Raw genomic sequence first — 21,512 nt, 5'->3', positions numbered from 1 at the left:
CCCATGTTGTCTGATGATGGCGGCGAGGGTGGCCATGTAGATGATGAATAGCGTGGGGCTGAGAGATGATCCCTGGGGTACTCCACAGCTGATTTCCATGGGTTTGGAGAGGAAGGGTGAGAGTCGGATACTTTGGTTTCTGTCGGAGAGAAAGGATCAGATCCAGTTGAGAGCGGCTCATTGTATTCCGGCGTTGTGAAGTCTGGAAGCGAGCGTGCGATGTGAGACAGTGTTGAAAGCTGCAGAGAGGTCTAGAAGGATGAGGGCCACGGTGTGTCCCTGATCCAGTAGCATGATGATCTATCATAAACCCAATAATCCTCCTGGCCTCCTTTCATATTTCCATCTTTCTGTTCGGGAGAAGGTGGGACAACTGCCTATTATGTGTTGGACCAATCTTCAATAGAGGAACTGTGATGGGCAAATGAGGTTTCCATCCATAATCACTTAGTTGAATTTTATGGCTTACTTTTCAGTCACTGTTTCCCTTTTCTGACCTACTCTTGTTCTTCTTTTAGGACCTTGACCGTGCATCAGTATAACAGGTTGAAAGAATGTGCCTTTCAATCAAGTGACTGCGCAATCATGGAGAGAGCCTAGAGTGCATCGGAAATCCACATGGACCACAGTAATAACCATCAAAACCATGACGAGTATACGACTATTACAGCTTGGTCAAGGGTGGTGCCTGAACCCTTAAAGTATTAAGCACCACTGGACACAATATGGGAAAAGAGATCCAACGGTGGTACAGTTTTGGGCGATGGGCATTTTGGGTGAGAATCTACATTTGCACTTTATCTAATGGGCTGTGTGCTGGCTGTAATAGATACATTTAAATGTTGTTTTATTGTTGAAAATGTCTTTAATGTTTGTCAACAGTTTAAAAAAAACACACGCATGAGAAAAATAAAATCCATTTCACATTGAAAATTACAACATGTACATCATAGAACATAAAACTTAAAAGGATCTCGGCATGCAAGAGACTGAACGGCCTAGTACCCCTTACGTTAATTCACCCTGACTGCCAAGAAGGCGCTAGTTGGTACTGATATATTTTAAATAAACTTGGTCCAGAGAACACTACATAGTGTTTCAAAGTGTGAGAAATTGGGTTTTGCTTGAGTTCAGTGAAACCCTATTCAAGCAAGGGCCACAATCCTCGTCAGGGTGAACCACAAAAAGTCACACAATTAACTTGTGCTGAAAACTTGACCCAAAAGCAGTCAGGCCAAACTTAGAGGTAAGAAGTTGATCAGAATTCAGCGACACAGTCATTTAATAAAGGAATACCTTAAATGTAACATTATTCCGGTAGGTTTTCAAGTCAGACAAGAATCTGCAATTTTTATTGACGATCCAAAGTTTCACACAAACATACAGTATAAATTTACAGCACAGTATATTACCATCCATGCTTTTTCAAGAACGACTTTTGAAATGGTGTATTTTGACAATTTTGTACATAGGGTCAATCACCCTTAACACTCTATTTATTAGATATTAGACCCAAAGAGAGACTCCTTCGAAAGTGTTTAATTTAGCCATTGGTTGGCATAACATAAAACGAATAGGCGCTTGCCTCGGTTAATATCAATATTTCCCAAATAAATGTGGGTTTAAGTAATTGAACAATCATTGAATATTCTCCTATTCTTATGATACGCTTGAAGACTCAACATTGTTCCCGTCATTCCATTTATGATACTTTACTTTTAGGAACTTTCTATAGTGTACAGATTCAATTGCAAACTTAAGTGAAGTCATTTTTTGGAAGGATAACAATTTGTTTAAAAAATCACTTCTATAATTTGGTATACTACATACTCCTATATCTTGGTATGCTACATCTAAATGATTATGTAGATATTTTTTAAACATTATGCACATAGTTTCAAAATATGATTGTGTCTTTCCGTTGGTGCTACCTTTTTATTTTGGTCATGATGATGACCGTCTTGAAAATCAGTACTATATTTGAAACCTTGACAAAAAATACTATGGACTGTTATTTCAGAAATATGATGCTAATTATCACATTCTGTAGCAGAGTGGTGATACAGCTCAATCAGACGTTGCAGGGGCGGCTCTAGGCTCATGGTGGCCCTGTTCAGGGAGCGTAGGTAGGGGGCCCGGGAAGAGGGGTTCCGGGCGGGGTGGAGCGCGGAGGCCAGTGAAGAGGGGGGGTCAGGGTGTTTGGAAGTGGAACAGAGCCGGAGGCCGCCAAATTCCTGCAAGGGTCTGCCACGTAAATATGTATCCATCCTCAGGGGATTTATTGGCGTGGTGGCCCCTGGGGTTTGGTGGCCCTGTGCAGGTGCACAGCTTGCACATGCCTAAGGCCGCCCCTGGACGTTGGTCTTTTTATATACTTCTACATATAGCACTTGCGCACTTTAACTCACTTACTTACTTTTATAGTGCCGTTCACTTACTCTGGAGCAACTTCTCTATCTATATACGTGTTCTTACAGATTCTTTGATTCTTGTTTGTGAAAGAAATACATTTGATTTCATCTTTACCAAAACCAATCTTACGATGGTCTGGTACATTTACCAAGGAGGTTGAGGCCTCTACTTCTCCCGAAGGAACCACTGTCCTACTCCATTACTGTCCTACGCAGGTCCCAGGGTAACAAGGTTACCCCTTGTTTCATTTTGTATGAAGAGAGCCAGAACAGTTGCCAATGCGAAATCCCACATGCAGCTTTGTGACTAAAGACTTTAAAAAAACTTTCATGCTGAGGCAGAGCATTTATCAAAATAGGGGTCACCCAACATATCATTTATTTGTGCACTGGCAAAACAACAGCTCCCTTCACCCTAAATTGTCAACCTAAAATAGCCACATAAACACGCCCACCAATATGGGAATCCAACATTCAATACAAACCTTAAGTTGACTGGGAACAACCTGATTAGTTCAAGCACAGCCGCATAATTATTCAACCTTTTTCTCACACGTAATCTACCTGAGGGGAATGATGGGGATATAAGAGGGTACTAATGCTATGATCTGGCTTTTGCACTCAGAGCTACACAGAGATTTTCTTTCATTAATGGTGTGCAGCATACTAAGCCAATTCCAATTCAGTGCTTCCCATTTCTTAATTTATTAATATTGGCCCAGCAGCAGATCCCAAGTTTACAGGGATCTTTCCTGAATTTGTGAATTATCCAGAATGGCTGAAGTAGTACTCTCCAGACTACTCTAACTCCAGGATCAAACCAGGACAGGTTTTGAGTTTTAGCTACAGGTGTCATCCTTTCCATGCCTGCTTCTGAACCAATGTGGTACCTGACCATGAAGTTTCCTTTTATTTATGAGCCTCATAGTAATGCAATCTTCTCTCTCTCCTTCAGAGAGATTCCCCACTCCTCCTGAAAATCCTAATGTCATTCTGCTATTGACCACATTCCAGATGTTTCTTAGCTGCTTACCCACAGGCAGGGAAATGTCCACCCAAGCAAAGAGCCATTCCCCACCTCAGAGCAAACTCTTTTCAAATACATACAAGGGTGGATTATGGAGGGCTAAAATATCAAGTACAAAACACAAAAAATCTGCGTAAAAATAGCAATAAGAAAATGCTCTATACAAATCTCAATATGAAAAACCTTTGCAAAAATAAGAAACTGAAAAATCTGTCTAAAGACACCAACATCAGATGTAATAGCTGACCTGGTAAGAAGAAAGAATACAATTGGCTGCACGAGCCGAGGAATCTGGTACTGGATGGATGTAATGGTGAGTGATGTTCTGCAGAGAGTGCTTCTGAGGATGTGCACCACAGATTTAGATTGGTAGGACATGTTTGAAGTTGTGAAGAGTTTATTTAATGTGTCTCAAAGTATAGTGCAAGGCCCACTGTCTAGAACTGACTTTATGGTTCTGTGCGAATTAAGAGAAAGAGAGAGTGTGTAGTGGATAGCTGAGAGAAAGTATAGTGCAGGTGAGGGTCTGAAGGGCATGTCTAAGGAGGATGCTGATATGTAGGTAATCCAAGTCAAAGAGCAATACATTTTTTTATTCCTGCTATAAACAGCTGCTTGGGAGAGAGGTTATCATATGATGTTCCTTCCATGTTTTTTTCATGACATGAGTGATGTTTTTCTGTGGATTACCTGAAGACATCTGATTAGCCTCATTCAATCTGGGAGGCCCTACATCCAGGGTTAAAGCTCGATAGGCAAATACTAGCTCAGGTGTCATTTTGTTTCCTAGGGCTTCAGTTATAAGATGCCACACAGCTGCGCAGAAAGCCTGCAAGAAAAAAAACATACACCTTTAGAAAACCTGATACCACCCATTAATGCAGCAGTGCTTCAGTAGGAAGGCACTTTCATACTTTGGCTCCCCTAATTTCAGGCACTTTGATAACATTGGGCCAGATGTACTAACATTAGGAATACCGATTTCCTAATTCCCATTCTCTGAGTATTGCAATTAGGAAATCAGCATTCTTAATGTATGAAACTCTTTTGAGTTTCATTAGTGATTCCTAGTGGGTCGCAAATAGTCCTACCTCATGCATATTAATGAAGTTGGTTGCAATTTGCGACTGATTAGGAAATAGCAGACATCACAATGATGGTGGAATGCTGAGGTCAGCAAATGACCATGTCTGTGATTGGTTTTTAATAAAGCAATATTTTTTTTTAATGCAATCAGTTTTCCTGAAAGGAAAACTGGATGCGTTTAAAAAGAAAAATACAAATCTCTGCAGTTTCATTTTTTAAGAGTAGGCAGACCACTGCCTGCTCTTAAAAAAAATACTATTTACATTCTCAAAGGGGAAGGGTTCCCTTGGGGACCCCTTCATCTTTCTGAATGGGTTGCCACCAGTTTTTAACTGGTGGTAAAGTATTATGGTTTTGCAACCGAAATTCGGTTGCAAAACATTAATACATACCATACTGATTCGGTATTTGGAAGGGATGCCTTAGACACGCCTCTTCCAAACACTGAATCACAAATGCAAAATGTGATTTGGTAACAAGCAACTGTATAGAATTTTGTTCATCAGCAAAACTATTTTTCTGGTCGCAAATGCCCGAATCTACGAATCAGGCAGTTGCGATCGAAATAATCCTTTGTACATCTGGCCCTTAATCTTTATTATGTTCTGCATTGGAAATCGGAACTACACAGCTGAGAACCGAACACGTTAACAGCACAATCTTGAATACAGTTCAAGGGAGCACAATCACATTGTTCTACTGCACGCTCCATACAGAACGGTGGAAGCTTTAAGGGTCTTTTCAATGACAAATACACAGTTCTACGTATTTCGGAAAGGGAAGTCATAGAGAGCTATATGTTGGATTTTAAGGATGTGATAGGGTTTCATGCTACACTTCTATTGGTCTGAAGCCTTGAAGATATTGTTACAACTAGCCCTACAACAGCATATTTGATATGAAAACTCTTAGTGGGTTCTACTGTGTGGAACTAACAGGGAGCCCTTTTTGGGGTGAGAAAACCTAGCAGCAGAACCATCTGGTAATTTCTCTGATCTTCTTTAAAGTTAAACAGCTGAAAAACATTCCTGAATGCCTACAAGAAGACTTCTGGAAAGGGGCGACCACTCGGTCCCCCCGAACGTATGGCTGAGTGCCTCGATCCCCCCGGGAAGCCATTTTTGGGCGGGAGGCGCGTCTCGGCTGGTATGCCCGAAGCGGCGTAGCCGGGGCGCGCTTTTTTCCCGCCCTAGAGTGGGCTGGCCTAGACACCGACGCAGCCAGCCACGCCCTCGGGGCGGGCAGGGGCGGGTTTTCGCCCGCCCTGAAGACGGATAAAAGAAGGCGCAAGACCAGAAGACGTCCTCTTGTTCTTGTGCTCCGAAGCTGCACCTCCTCGCTACACGTGAGCTCGGGACGGAACGAAGAGCCAATTTTGAGCGTTTTGATCTTGTTCTTTGTCTTTTAGATACTTCCTCGGAGATATGCCTAAGAAGGGCGCAAAGAAGATGACGACCGACCAGATGGTGCGGATCCTCTGCAAAGAGATGTCCGAGATAAAGAAACGGTTGGCGGAGCGAGACGGGGAGGAGGGTTCGGGCCCTGCGCCGGCTGGAGGGAGACCTAAGAGGCCGAGAAGGGTTCCAGCCGGTGGAGACGTCCCGGTTCCCTCTGCCCCGCTCGAGGCGCCGACACCAGTACCGATAGAGGGGAATCCAATCCCCGTTGTCGTCACCCCGACTTCCAAGGAAGACATGCCCCCCGAGCTGGCAGCACAGCTAGCAGCATGGTTGGGGGATAGTAGTGATGGTGCCACGGCTGCCGAGGCACAGGCACTGATAAAAGGACTTCGTGAGAAGAGAGATGCAGCTAAAGTGACTGCGCCGTTGGCGGGAATAGACAAGCCGCAAGCGGCAGATGCTGCGTCCGGTTCAGGTAAGCGGCCATTGCCGATTGCAAGGGACGAGTCAGCACCCTCTCGTAGAGAGAGATTGGGACAACATGTGCCTTTAGCTATAAAGGAAAAGATCTGGGCGGGGGAGTACGTGAATATTTTCTCCTTGCTTGTTGATCATTATGAAGTGGAGCATGTTAAAAGTCAGAAGGACCTAATGCATCCGAGTGTTTGGCGCGCAAAAATGGCCGCCTTTAAGATAAATGAGAATATTGGAAACTGGGGCAATGCGTGGGGTATTTTCACATCGATTTTGGGGGAACGTAGGCCCGAGTTGCTGCCAGAGTTTCCCATTTATCAATCACGAATAATGGGTTACTCGACAGCATATCAAGGTAATCATTGGTTTTGTTATGACAATCTGTTCAGGAAAGAAAAGGAGCATAACAAGAGTTTGACTTGGGATTGTTACGATTCTGTAACATGGGATAAAATGAAAGAATCGGGGATGTTGAGAATGCCATTGGTTGGGAGCACTGTTGTTGATTACTCCCGCCAAAATGGGGGGACGCCCTTTCGACCAAGTACGAGCACTGACGATCAGTCGAGGCCCGCAGGCAATACAGGAAGAAAGGGTTTCTGTTTTAACTTCAACAAAGGGAAATGTACCAGGCCTCCGGGATTGTGTAAATTCAAACATGAGTGTAGTACGTGTGGGTCGTCCCATCCTGAGTCATCGTGCAGAGCCAGAACGGGTGAGAATGGGGGTAAGGGAGGCGCCAAACAGGTCTAATCTAGTCCGAGGGGCGCCTTTACCAACCCCGATTGATACCTTGGCAATGATCCCCTGGCTCAGCGAATACCCGGATCGTACTTCTGCCGGGGTGCTGCGGAACGGTTTTACACATGGTTTCCGCATCCCGGTGGGGGACTTTCAGGGTGTAGGGATTTGCAAGAATCAACTTTCCGTTTTACAACATACATCTGTGGTGCAAGAGAAAATTCAGAAAGAGGTTAGCCGGGGACGGGTCGCCGGCCCGTTTAGTGTACCCCCGGTACCGGATTTTGTTTGTTCTCCGTTAGGGGTGGTCCCCAAGAAGGACCCAGGTGAGTTTCGTTTGATCCATAATCTGTCTGCTCCACACGGCCTTTCGGTGAACGACGCAATTGATCCAGAAGTTTGTTCGGTGCGATACGCATCGTTTGATGAGGCAGTAGCCATCTTGAATCGCCTGGGGCCCGGGACGTTGATGGCGAAATCAGATATCGAGTCAGCGTTCCGGTTGCTCCCGGTACACCCAGACGATCAGCGTCTTTTGGGATTCGGGTTCCAGGGGTCATTTTACATGGATAGGTGTATGCCAATGGGATGCTCTATATCATGTGCTTATTTTGAGCAATTCAGTACTTTCCTGCAATGGGTGTTCACTAAGAAAACGGGTTGTCGAAATGTAATGCACTACCTTGACGACTTTTTGTTCCTTGGTCCCGCCGGAAATCCCGAATGTGCTCAGGCCTTAGCTGAATTCTGTGTTTTGATGGGTCATTTTGGCGTGCCGTTGGCACCTGGTAAAACTATGGGTCCCACGACTTGCCTCGAGTTTTTGGGGATCGAGTTGGACTCAAGGGAGGGGTGTTTCCGTTTACCAGCTAGTAAAGTGTTGAAATTTAGGGCAGCCCTCCAAGTATGTTTGAATACACCTAAGGTTACACTGCATCAGTTGCAACAATTAGTGGGAAAGTTGAACTTTGCCTTGAGAGTGATCCCAATGGCTCGCCCCTTTTCCCGCTCCATTGCCCAAGCGATGGTTGGCCTGAAGGAGGGTCATCATCGCACAAGGTTATCGGCTGAGGTCCGCCAGGACATGCGGATATGGTTAGCATTCTTGGCGGACTTCAATGGCCGAGTCGTCTGGAACAAGCCAGCCGTGTCCTCAGAAGAGCTTGGGCTATGGACAGATTCAGCAGGAAGCATAGGTTTTGGCGCCATCTTCGGCAAGAACTGGTCTGCTCAAAGATGGCCCCTATGGTGGCACGAGAAGGGGCTAACGAGTAATATTGCTTTCCTTGAATTATTTCCCATTCTCGTGGCCCTGAGAACCTGGCCAGAAGGTTTCAGAGATCATTCTGTCGTTTTTTGGTCCGACAATATGACCGTGGTAGAATGCATCAATAGTCAGTCAGCCCATTGTAAATTGATTTTGAGGCTGCTCAAAGAAATTGTCCTACTATGTATGCAACTGAACGTGGTATTCAGAGCAAAACATGTCCCAGGGGTGATGAATCAGGCTGCTGACGCACTGTCTCGTTTTCACATGCAGGCTTTCTCGGGTTTCCTTCCTTCAGCGGACCCGGAGCCGGCACCCTTCCCCGAAGCTCTCTGGTCTCTCGGTGCCCCGAACTTCGTCACCTCGTGGGAGAGAGTCTAGCACCCAGGACAAGGAAGGCATATGAAGGGGCGTTCCAGGCCTATTTAGCCTTTTTGGGGGCAGAGAGAGGGGGTCTTTGGGGTCAGGAAGAGTGTGTAGTACTTTTTCTGATGTCTTTACATAGGGCTGGGAAATCGGTGGCTACGGCCCAAAGGCATCGTGCCGCCATTTCCTTTGTTGCCAGGGCCCATGGCATCCTGGACCCAACAGCGTCTTTCACGGTACAGAAAGCGCTGCGGGGGTGGCAACGCCTAGAGGGTCGCAGAGTAGACGTAAGACGACCGATAGGTCTAGACAGGTTGTCCCAGTTACTGGCCACACTCCCTAACACATGCTCGTCCCCTTTTGAGACCTGTTTGTTCCGGACTGCATTTACGCTGGCGTTTCACGGGGCTATGAGAGTTAGTGAGCTGGTTGCAAGGAACAAACAGGATGTGACGGGGGGCTTGTGCAGGGAACATGTTCAGATCAGGGGGGATGCGATGATTGTCTCCTTTCTCAGATCTAAGACTGACCAAGATGGGAGAGGGGACTGCACGATCATTCGCAGGAACCCCGAGTCATCCATGTGTCCGGTACAGTGCTTAGAAGATTACCTAGCACAAAGAGTGGCATCATGGGGGGGGACATTGTTGAGGCATGCAGACGCCACCCCGCTGACGAGGTTTCAGTTTCAACGGGTGCTTGCAATGGCCATTGCCGCAGCGGGCTTGGACCCGGGCGAATTTGGGACCCACTCCTTTCGAATAGGGGCTGCCACTGAAGCTACAGCCAGGGGTCTTAATGTAGAACAAGTGAAACGTGTGGGGCGCTGGTCCTCCAATTGTTATAAGAGGTATGTGCGATTGCACATGTTGTAAAGCTGTAATCATGTACTCACGCCTCTTGTCTTTTGTTTGTTTTCAGTTGCGCAAGCCTACGCGGCAGGGCAGACTGTGCAGTCGACCCAACACCAGGCCAGCGGTCGCACGTCACCGGCTGTGAGGAAGGAGGTGTGGGTCGTGGGCCACTCATACGTGAGACGGGCCGCAGACGTATTCAAAGCAGGTGACATGATTCACGTACCTGGGGAATACGGGTACAGAGTGTCCTTCTACGGAAGGGGCGGTCTCTGTATTGACCAGTTTCAGGAATTTTTTGAGGGTTTGTTAGAGCGGATGAGGTCACCGCCGTCCATAGTCATAGTGCATTTGGGGGGCAATGATTTGGTCACCACCGGTAGACGACTTCTCCTGGAGGCTATGCTTTCCACGGTAAGTTGGTTAGCGAGGAGAGTTCCGGGGTGCCTAATTGCGTGGTCTCATATGATCCCACGAAAAGTGTGGCGGGGGGCTATCTCGATCCCTGCTTTGAATCATTCTGTTAGAAAATTGAATAACAAAGTGAGTAGGTTGTTCCGTTCCAGGACATTGCATTCGATCTCGCATAATTGTATTAATGATGACAGTATGTATCTGGGGGATGGTGTGCATTTGTCGAGGGCGGGGAATGAGTTACTCATAGGAGACTTCTTAGCCTGGTTAAAATCTTTAAAACATGACCTTTAGGTAGGAGTTTTGTGGGGGGTCCGGATAGCCGGTCAACTATCCGGACCTGTGGCGGTAAGGTCATGATCGGTGAGCACTAATTGGTAGATCCCTATGAGTGGGCGTCACCCAACACGGATGGGAGCGCTCGGGAGAGGTGGCCATTGGCCCCTCAGTGGGGAGGCGGTCCCGTCTAAGGGCGGGTCGCCGGAAGTAAAGGAAAGGCGGTCAAGGCCCCTTCCTTTGTAGGAGGGGTTACAGCCCCCTCCTGGGGAATTTCCCGGGGCCAGTGTCATCTGCGACGGCAGATGCGGTAAGTTGTGTGGGGTGGGGAGAGGTCAACGATACCTTCTAGATACCACACACAAGTGTTCGAACGACCTTTAAATGGCGTCGAGTCTTAAGTGCCCCCGTCAAGTCAAGGGAAATTGTTAGTAGTTGCACTTGAGGTAAGCCTCTGTGCTGTCGCCCTTCCCAAGTGGGAGGGGTAAGTCTGGTTAGGGATCTTGACACCGGTTATGACCTTGCCGTTGGCCCTTAAACGTTAGGATGTACAATTTCAGTGTTCTTAGAGAATGTTTTTGTAGGATGCTAGTTCGGCTAGGAGAACCTCTGTATTAGAGATTATGTTAAGGTTAGCAAACATCGGAATGTGATAAATGAAATTGTACATAACATGAAAACGTTTAATGTTTTAATTTTTTGTTTTAATAAATACGGCCGGGATGGTCACTCCATCCCACATCCAAAAACTTTAAGAACTGTTTCCGGTTTCCCTCCTTTTGGGGATTGTGTTGAGAGGGGGTGGCGGGTATCTCAGCCATATGGAAAGGGGCGACCACTCGGTCCCCCCGAACGTATGGCTGAGTGCCTCGATCCCCCCGGGAAGCCATTTTTGGGCGGGAGGCGCGTCTCGGCTGGTATGCCCGAAGCGGCGTAGCCGGGGCGCGCTTTTTTCCCGCCCTAGAGTGGGCTGGCCTAGACACCGACGCAGCCAGCCACGCCCTCGGGGCGGGCAGGGGCGGGTTTTCGCCCGCCCTGAAGACGGATAAAAGAAGGCGCAAGACCAGAAGACGTCCTCTTGTTCTTGTGCTCCGAAGCTGCACCTCCTCGCTACACGTGAGCTCGGGACGGAACGAAGAGCCAATTTTGACCCACCCACCAGCCCCTGAGGACAGCAAGTTGTTGTGCAATAAAGTGAATTTATAAGTTTGTTTTTTCCATTTTCGTTTACAGGCTGTGACAGTATCAATTTGTGGTTAATCATAATAAAGTATGGTGAATATCGTCTAGGTTGTTACGATTAAAATGATTTGATGTAGTGTTGCATTTCTAGCATGTTCTTTCGGTCGTAGCGACCAATGTTTTCATAGGTTTGAGTAAGAACTGTCGTATTTATTTTTGGTAGGCGGTAAGGTCATGATCGGTGAGCACTAATTGGTAGATCCCTATGAGTGGGCGTCACCCAACACGGATGGGAGCGCTCGGGAGAGGTGGCCATTGGCCCCTCAGTGGGGAGGCGGTCCCGTCTAAGGGCGGGTCGCCGGAAGTAAAGGAAAGGCGGTCAAGGCCCCTTCCTTTGTAGGAGGGGTTACAGCCCCCTCCTGGGGAATTTCCCGGGGCCAGTGTCATCTGCGACGGCAGATGCGGTAAGTTGTGTGGGGTGGGGAGAGGTCAACGATACCTTCTAGATACCACACACAAGTGTTCGAACGACCTTTAAATGGCGTCGAGTCTTAAGTGCCCCCGTCAAGTCAAGGGAAATTGTTAGTAGTTGCACTTGAGGTAAGCCTCTGTGCTGTCGCCCTTCCCAAGTGGGAGGGGTAAGTCTGGTTAGGGATCTTGACACCGGTTATGACCTTGCCGTTGGCCCTTAAACGTTAGGATGTACAATTTCAGTGTTCTTAGAGAATGTTTTTGTAGGATGCTAGTTCGGCTAGGAGAACCTCTGTATTAGAGATTATGTTAAGGTTAGCAAACATCGGAATGTGATAAATGAAATTGTACATAACATGAAAACGTTTAATGTTTTAATTTTTTGTTTTAATAAATACGGCCGGGATGGTCACTCCATCCCACATCCAAAAACTTTAAGAACTGTTTCCGGTTTCCCTCCTTTTGGGGATTGTGTTGAGAGGGGGTGGCGGGTATCTCAGCCATATGGATCCTGGGGTACATAAGTATGTTGAAGGACTCATGTCTCTTTGCCACACAGGGTTACATGGAGCACAGCATTTACACCAGCCCCCTTGTACTCTACTAAAACTGGGATAACAACCTGGGTGGACCCATAAATAGGCAGTATAAACTCTAAGAAAATGAGTTACTTACCTGTAACTGCAGTTATCCAGTATTGGTATCTTTCATAGATTCACATGCTTGAAACATTCCTTGTCGTCGAAGTTTGTGTCCCATGGTAGCATAATAAGGCAGTATATATTACTATTGTAGGCTATAATGGCAAATAAAAAAATTGTTTAGTAGCCTATCTATGTCCTTATTTAAGAAAGGGCCAGACTTAAACTTCAACCAATCAGGCGACAGCGCCCCTAGAACACTACCAACAGAGGTTGAGTCCCTCATATTTTCAAGCACAAGTGGGCAAAATAACTCCCGAGCACTAAGGGGAGCGTCTTAGGGGAAGAGAGTGGGTCACATATGAATCTATGAAAGATACCAATACTGGATAACTGCAGTTACAGGTAAGTAACTTATTTTTGTATCCAGTATTGGATCTTTCATAGATTCACATGCTTGAATCAGAATAGGAAGCAGTGTTGTAGATAACTTAAGTACCCTTAAGGGATGGCGGGTAAAAGAAACATTGAGATAAAATGGTGATGAAACCTCGGGAATAAACTAAAATTAGTTATGAGAACCAACTTTTCTTAGAGAAACGTAAAAAAAGTTTGGTGTTATTTAAGGCTGAATTTGCTGACTGCTTGCGCTGAAGAGAAATCTCAGAGTGATTGGATCTTACCTCCAGAGAGAATATATATATATATGAATGAGTTGAAATAGTTTCCCAAGATGGGAAAAAACGCATTGGTGTGCTATTGTGTAGGAGGAGTTTGTAGAGGAGGAAATGGTAAAAGAACTCTATATGGAGTACTTGATTACACTTGTGGAACAGAGAGAAGAGAGAGAGAAGAAAGTATAGATGGAGGTATTGCTGCAAGGAGAACGTTAGCAGACGCCTGCTCTACTTATGACACAGCGAGCAATGGAAAACAATCCATATTATTCTTCTGAGATGCACCCATCTGGTGAAGGCACACTTTGGAAACTATAAGCAGAATTGTTTGCAACCTAATTTGACTGGTTTTTTTACCTTCGCTTTTGCCTTGTAAATATAGTCTCCCTGCGGAGCTTATAAACTTCTGTGACCATGCAGATGTAGCATAAATAAGTAGGCGCATAAGTAGAGAGCGGGTGGATGATCTGACCTTTAATATGGTCAATAGCATTGGTGTGGCGAGCGATTGATGGGGTTATCATTTGTGAGCAGAAGTAGTTCTGCAAACTAGAGTCACTGGGCACCTGGGAGGAATGAGGATGAGGTGACTGTTTTCCGGTTTCCCTTTTAGTAGGAACGTGTACATGAACGAGAAGGGGCAAAAGAAATAGACGTATAAGTGCCAGATCATACAATGAAACATGTCTACCCTACAACTCAGGAGAGGGATGGGGCGATATAAAACTTCCATTTATAGTAGCCACGTATCCAAACAGATCCTGTGGTGGCTTTATCAAAGATGAAAATATTTTGAATAACCATGATGGATCCAAGATTTACTTTTGCCCGCTGGTGTGAGCATGGTAAATAGCGGCTGGTGAAGAATTGGTTATGTTGGCCATATGTTGGGGCCTGAAAGATGTATGGCAGGAAGTAGGTTAGTTCCATCGCTTTGAGGTTTTGGGAAAGTATACATGATGGAGTAACTTCTGTTTGTTGATATAATGACTGTAGGTTGTATTGTACTACTGTTGGAAGAAGAAGAATTTACCAGGTAAGCAAATTTGTGCTACATTTGAAGCTGTAGATGATTATATCTTTCTGCATAGCAGAACATTGTTACTTAATGTACAAACTTTGAAATCGGCAGCCGAGTACCGTAGACAGATATCTGCATTCATAAAGAAGCTAGATGACCGTGCAAAAGATATCAGAGCTTCTAAAAAGCAGGAGCTGAAAGATGGTATTGGCACTTTTTTGCATTGAATGTCCTTGGAGAATATGTCTATTTGTGGGATTTGCTGAGGATTTTGTCAGTGTGAGTTATGATTGTTTCCTTTTGGTATGATCACATCCTCCGGATTGTAAGAGGTACTGCGTAGATTTTTAAGGAGATAAAGCCTATTAAAAGACTTGCACAGACATACTGCATGGACCTTGTTTTGGCCCCTTGGACAGTGATAGAATTCCGAACCTTTAGCTGAAGATTCTGTTTGTAAATAGTATAAGAGAAGATGTGCTACTCTGAGCATCTTGAATTGTATTAAAGCTTAGCAGCTAATACTGGCATGTTGGGAAGCCTGATAATTTTAAATTGCAAGAGTAGCTGGTAGTGGTGACAGGTACTTTGAGATGTGTATCAGAAAATTCGAAAGGTTAGCATTGTGAATAAGTTGCAGTGGGCATATGCATTCTGTAACTTTAGATATGTGTGTAGTCTGCTGGTCAGAGGATAAAGGATTTGTGGGCTAGGAACCATCCGAGAGGCAGACTCTTTTTTTTTTTTTATCCGGATGCAGTCCTAGTTGAGGCATACGTCCAACCAGATCTCCAACACAGCGGCACCAAAGTCCTGATATTTCCGGACTACGCCAGAGAAGTCCAGCAACACAGGAGATCCTACCAAGTCGTCAAACAAAAGCTGTGGAGCATGGGTTTACAATATCACCTATCAGCTCTGAGTCATCTTCCAGAACAAATCCATCTTCTTTGGCACACCCGAGGATGCCTGGCAGTGGCTGATGGAGGAGAGGCAGCTGCAAGAACAATCCTCCCCCTCCACCGGCACTCAGGCTCGACTGTGGACCCCCCGTGCGCTCCCAACTTCGTCTTAAGGGGCAGCACAACAGCTCTTCGCGGTGCTGCAGTGGGACTCGCTCAGCCTCTCCACTGAACCCTCCCCTTGACACCCCGTATCGACAGAGCTCCAAACAAAAACCATGCAGCAATCGAGGGGAATGACCCTGGTGACAATCTGCTACCTCCACCTCTCTTCTTGGAAATCTCTGTGGTCCCTCAACCTGACTCAGACCTTTCCCAGAGTCCTGTACTCTGTCCGACCTCGGGCAACCAACTTTATACCTGAGGGCGCAGCCGCTGACCTCTGGCATACATCGTAACACAATGGATCCCTTGCCTGACTGCCTAAACCTGAAACATAATCACCTTTTCAGTAGAGGCTGATGTTGTTGAATCCTGTTACCCGTATTGGTTCGCCCCAACCGTCAGTGCAGACTCACCAAGAAACTGTTATGCTGAGTTCCATGTTTTTATTTGTCTTGGCGACAGATGCTTCTAGGGTAGAAGTATGGAGACAGGTGGAAGTTGGGGGGTGGGGTTTCTGCTATGCGTATTTGTTGTTTGTGACTTTTCTTTTCCCTTTTAGGCTCCTGCACATTTACTTTACTCTCCTACAACCACGACCCCATAGACCAATTCATACCTAGAGTCTCGCAAACACCCACTTTACTACCTGGCAGCCTCCCCCCGCTGGCCACCAACGTATGTGCGGCTTACCCCATGGGCACGCTCAGCCCTACCCAAGGGCATTCAAGGTATTATCATGGAATGTTAACAGTCTCATAGACTGGATCAAGCGCTTAGCGGTCATTGCCTTTGCCCATCGCCACACACCAGAGGTCCTCCTTCTACAGGAAACTCACCTTCATGGAGAACATTGTCCTATTCTATCCCACCAAGGCTATGACAGAGTCTTCCATGCGGGGTACTCGTGGAGGACACAGGAGTCGCTATTCTCCTACATTCCTCCTTTCCCTTTGTGGTTTCCTGAGTTTCCAGTGACTCCCAAGGGCGTTTTGTAGCACTTGAGGGGCGGGTGATTGTTTTTCTCTCTATCTACGTCCCCCCGGCACCCCTGAGGGGTGGGTGGTGATTTTATCACAGTCCCCACACCAATGCTTTGATACAACCACATTTACAAAATTAAACTGGCTGCCTGAGCACTCAGCTATACTGCAAACTTTGCAGGCTGATCTGCTCACTTCTAAATACTTATTGACTCGTGATAATCACACCAACCTGGTGATAAGAATCATCCCTGGGACGGTGGGTTTCACATACGTTACTTTTAATGAAGGCGATACAGTACCTATTGCTTATAAGTCACACTTGTACACTTCGGCTGATTTTCCACTGTGGAGAAAGTTTTGACGGCTGTGCAGATGGCGATTCTGAAGGAACGCGCTCTGACACAGGGAAAACGCATGTTGGTTGTTACCCCGTGTCCTGCTTTGGAAGCAGTTACGAAAGCCAGTGTACCAAATTCTAAAGCTTTGCACTCTCTGTGGATACAATGGGCTGCATCATTGGCTTCTCCGGATGTCACGTTCATTTTTGATACCTCCTTACGGTCACAGGAGTTTTTGCAATATGAGTTTGTTCATCCTGCACCTTTGGCTATGCGGCCTTTGGAGGATTTCCGTTGCATTGTATACACTGATGGTTCGGCGCAGGTTGCGCATGGTTCTAAACACGCCTACGTTTCTGCATGCGCCATTGTGGTAGGTGGCATGGTGAACAATGAGTTCAAGTCCAGAGTCGTGCACACGCAGACTCTAGGGGACTGCACCGCACAATTAGCAGAGCTCAGTGCTCTGATGCTTGCATTGGAGTACGCTGATCCTAGTGTGACAACACTTATCGTAAGTGATTCTTACTACTGTGTCCAGTCTTACAATGAAAACTTGTTCTTTTGGATTCAGAATGATTTTCGTAATTCCAAGGGTAGCACAATAAAACATAAAATTATCTAGGTCCGAGTGGCTGAGCTTAAAGAGCAGTTGTCACTCGTGTTTGTAATTCATACTCTCGGTCACCAGCACGTGGGAGTCCATGCTGTTGGCAACTCGCTTGCTGATGAAGCAGCAAAATCAGCGGTATCGACATATTTGGTTGCAGCAGTCACACGGTCCAAAAGTAAGATTGATATTGATATCTTGGCGGCTGTTGCTGCCACTGAGAAGGGAGATAAACATCCTACAAGTTCCCTTCGAAGTACACATACCACTTAAGTCCCGATAAGATTCCTTATGTGAAAATTCCGGAAGTTGGGGAGAGGTTGATTCCCAACTCGGATCGCAGACATTCACTGATCACAGCGGCCCATGAAGGGGTTGCGTCTGCGCATGAGGGTGTTTCAGCTACTGTGTCTCATTTGCAAACTGGTTTTTGGTGACGGGACTGTACAAACAGACGCGTGACTATGTCCTTCAATGTGACATTTGCCAGCAGATTAAGCCTTCAACTGCTACGCGTCCACCCCAAACACAGTTGTTCATTTCTAATAAACCATTTGGTTGTGTTTATTTAGATCACTGTGGTCCTTTTTCTTCTGATACTGCGTATAAGTACATCTTAGTAGCAGTTGATTCATGCACACGCTTTGTTTGGGTATGGCCTCATCGCAGCGCTGATTCACGGACTGTCATCAGGGATTTGCGTGTCTTTGTAGGGATTTTTGCCTGTGGTACCTTCCATTCGGATCAGGGTCCTGCTTTCGCCTCTAAGGCGTATAGGGATGCCATCACTTCAATGGGGGTCCAAGTCAAGTTTTCATCTCCATACCGACCTGAGGGTAATAGTGTTGTGGAACGAATGAACTGTGACTTAAAGCAATCTCTGACAGCTCGAGTTATAGGCACCGGCAGAAACTGGTTGGCCCATCTTAATAGCGTGCAGCGTGCCCTTAATAATCTCCCTAGAAGGTCTCTGGGTGGGCGGACCCCATACGAAATGCTCTTTGGTATCAAGATGTATGTCCCGGACCTTGACCGTCTAGACGCGGTCGGTCCAGCTGTCTCCTTTGACGTAGATGAACATTGCAATGTTTTACAGACTCTACAAGAGACCAGAGACAGTCTTGCAAAGGAACACTAGCCCTCCACCTCGGATGATGCCTTGCAGATCCCGGTAGTTGGCTGGCTACCCCAAGTTGGAAAACTGGTTTGGGAGAAAATCGATAACAAAAAGAAATTTGGTCCCTCATACCGTGCTCCGGTTCCCGTGCTTGGAGTGAAGGGCACAAGAACAGTCATTTTACCACCACTTCCAGGTCGTAAAGAGAACAGGTATATCTCCATTGACAATGTCAAAATACACAGAGTGGCCGATTCTTCTTAGCATGACACCGGCAGTCTCATGTCCTTCGATGGTGAGGGATTCTGTTTTGGCCACTGCTTCAGATTGTGTACCGGAGGTGGTCCTCGAGATGCCTGCAGTTTCCAGTCCTTTATTGAGTGCTTTGCCTAGGGCTCACCTTGATGATACACCTATCCATCTGACTTGTCAATGCCTGATTTGCAAACTCGTTTAGCCACAGAATCCAGATTTTCATTTGACACTGTTTCACATACATCAGGAAAGCCCACAAGGCTGAGAGCCTATGCGACTTTGTTTAAAAAACATTTTTAATACCCCCTTGGACTTACATTTGGCTGGGGCTTTTTGCTCTCTATTTTTTTATGTCAATTGGTTTTGTGTTTTATTTTTGCCGATTTGTCAATGGACATTATGTCGAGGAGAGAACATGCATTAGACATCTGAATGGAACTTTGGCTCCCCTCTCCTCATCACATTCAGCCCACAGATTGAAAAGAGACTTGACGTTTGTTAACATCACCGCGGGGCCTGTCCTGGATGGAATAGTCTGGGATGCTGTTAAATTTCAGATCCATGGCCTGAGGGAAGTTGTTAATGTTCCTGTTGTGCTTAGAGTTAATATGGGGGATGTGGTTCAACAAAACATACGTTCGGCTGATTGGGAGGTTCGGGCCGTAGAGGCTTTGTTTGCTGATTTGAAATAATATGCTGCCTTTGATGCTGAAGATGTATATTTAGAATCTGCTAATGATGGTGATTTGTTTTGTTACCAGCATTTTGGCAATCACATCTTACACAAAACTAATTCTAGGAGGAGTACTGTGAATTATACCCAGGGGGAACATTGCCCAGCTCCTTTAAGGGCAGCTCAAACACATTTTTGAAAAAATATACATATTTTACTGATTTTAATCAGTCCAATCTGGCTTCTTTTTATTTTAAAATAACAGATAAATCCAATTCCAAAGTTAGACTTATCAATACTAAGTTATTGTATTTGCTGTAGGTGGCTACGAGTTATGGAAGGAAGCTATTGACCTTAAATCGGTTTGGGGTTCTAAAAGTTGGCAGGTACAAGGCACTGGGGCACTGCACCGTGCATGTCTAATCCCAAATCTTATGTTGTTTTTTAATTCTACTATCTCGCAGACAACATGCTTTGGATTGGCTACTCCGAAAAAATTAAACTCTCCTTCCTATCCAGATTTGGAAGAATATTCGGGTTGGGAAAACTCAACTAAATTTTCAATTAGAGAATCGCAAACCCATTTGCTAAATTCCTCCTTTAACATTTCCAATTTGAATCCCAAAGGTTGGTTAATGTGGCACCGAAGTGCAGATTCGTGCCAGCTTCGTTTTTTGGGTCTGGCTGAGGGTTTTACTCAAGTCAGAGTAGATCCCCATTTTGATAGTGACCATTCTGTTACCACTTATTCTGTTGGCAAATTATGTCAGAATTGGCTCAAGCACTCTACGTTAGCATCAGTTAAATTGCATTTATCTAAACTGACCGACAAGGTCGACTTGATTGATTTCATAAAGGGCCCAGCTATAGGTAGGTCTAAAAGATGGATCTATGCCATTTATAATGAACTCTGGAAAACATCACAGATTGAAGCGGCTACATGCCTTAGAGCTATCGACCAAGCTAATTTAGAAAAAGTGCTTGCAGTTGTGGATGACAGCATTAATACGCTTTCTTCCCGAATTTACACATTGGATAATATTGTTTCATCTGTTGTTGAAATTGTACATGATGAGGTGTCGGTTTTGTACCATGGTCAAAATCAATTGCGTTCTGTTATGCAGTTTGCGTGGACCTTACAGACGCTGAAAAATGGAAAAGTGCCTTGGACCTATGCTAATGTCACATCTCTCTTTGCACCTTTTAATTTGACTGAAAAACAACGTTTGCTTTCCATGAGAGATGCTTCTTTTTCAATGTTACACATTGAACGCTTGGAGTCTTTGCCCTTTTCAGTGGCAGAGGCCACGGCTGCAACGTGGCTAATCCACAGATTGATAACTTTACCTTTCGCGCTTTTCCAGTTTTCAAATTGCATGAAGTATTTTGCCATTGGCAGATACGAGCGGCTCGGTACCTCCTACTTACATGAAGCCTGGTCGCTCCCTTTTACTTTTAGATGCCTTAGGTACGGGAAAGAGGTATATCTGAATGGAGATGAGTGTACAGAAACACCAGATCACTCGTTGATGTGTAGGCACATCCAATTGCATGGTTCTTGTAACCAGGACCGCCCTAATTTAGCATGTGTTTTGAAAGGTACAACAGTGCCTGCTATAGTCCCAACTTTTACCTTATTAGTTAACGGGAGTTATTTACTTTTAAACAATGAGGATTGTTGTGGGTTATTGAAAGGCATAGCTTACGTTATAACAGTCAGTGAGCGTGTCGCTTGCTGTAAGAATGTGCTTTATCCACCCCCGCATGGGGACCTGGATGTTTCCATCTGGCCGAGAATTCCGGCCTTGAAGTCAGAGTTCAATAAGATGAGCAGAATAAGAGCTTTATTGTCACAAAAAGAAGTTGCCCTGACATCTGCTCGTGAAACATTTGTCCTTTACGTAGCTAACACCCGTACAGAAGTGCATGCTTTATTAAATACTGACCTTCCTTTACATTTTGGTGAGCTGATTCATACAATCTTTAACGCATCCTCCACTTCGGGGCTGGCTCATTTTTTTTAAGTAGTGAGTGGTGGTCTAGTGACTTCTTTCCAGAAAATATTTGGAGTCATTCCTGCTTTCCTCCACTCAATATTCTCCAGCCTATTTGGTGGACTTCCTGTTTTGCTGGCACTGGCTACTGTTTTTTTGTTACTATT

General features: G+C 45.5%; 1 protein-coding gene across 1 annotated transcript in view; it reads right to left on the bottom strand.

Moving 5' to 3' along the window:
* ADGB (androglobin) overlaps positions 1 to 21,512 on the bottom strand; it is a 1,363,241-nt gene that overhangs the window by 544,447 nt on the left and 797,282 nt on the right. Inside the window, exon 21 of the mRNA XM_086927423.1 lies at positions 4,129 to 4,267. Coding sequence (XP_086783549.1) covers positions 4,129 to 4,267 — 139 coding nt within the window. The remainder of the gene's footprint in view (positions 1 to 4,128; positions 4,268 to 21,512) is intronic.

Source organism: Lissotriton vulgaris, chromosome 6 (assembly GCF_964263255.1).
Source record: "Lissotriton vulgaris chromosome 6, aLisVul1.2, whole genome shotgun sequence".
Taxonomy (NCBI): Eukaryota; Metazoa; Chordata; class Amphibia; order Caudata; family Salamandridae; genus Lissotriton; species Lissotriton vulgaris.
This window is presented reverse-complemented; position numbering and strand designations above follow the sequence as displayed.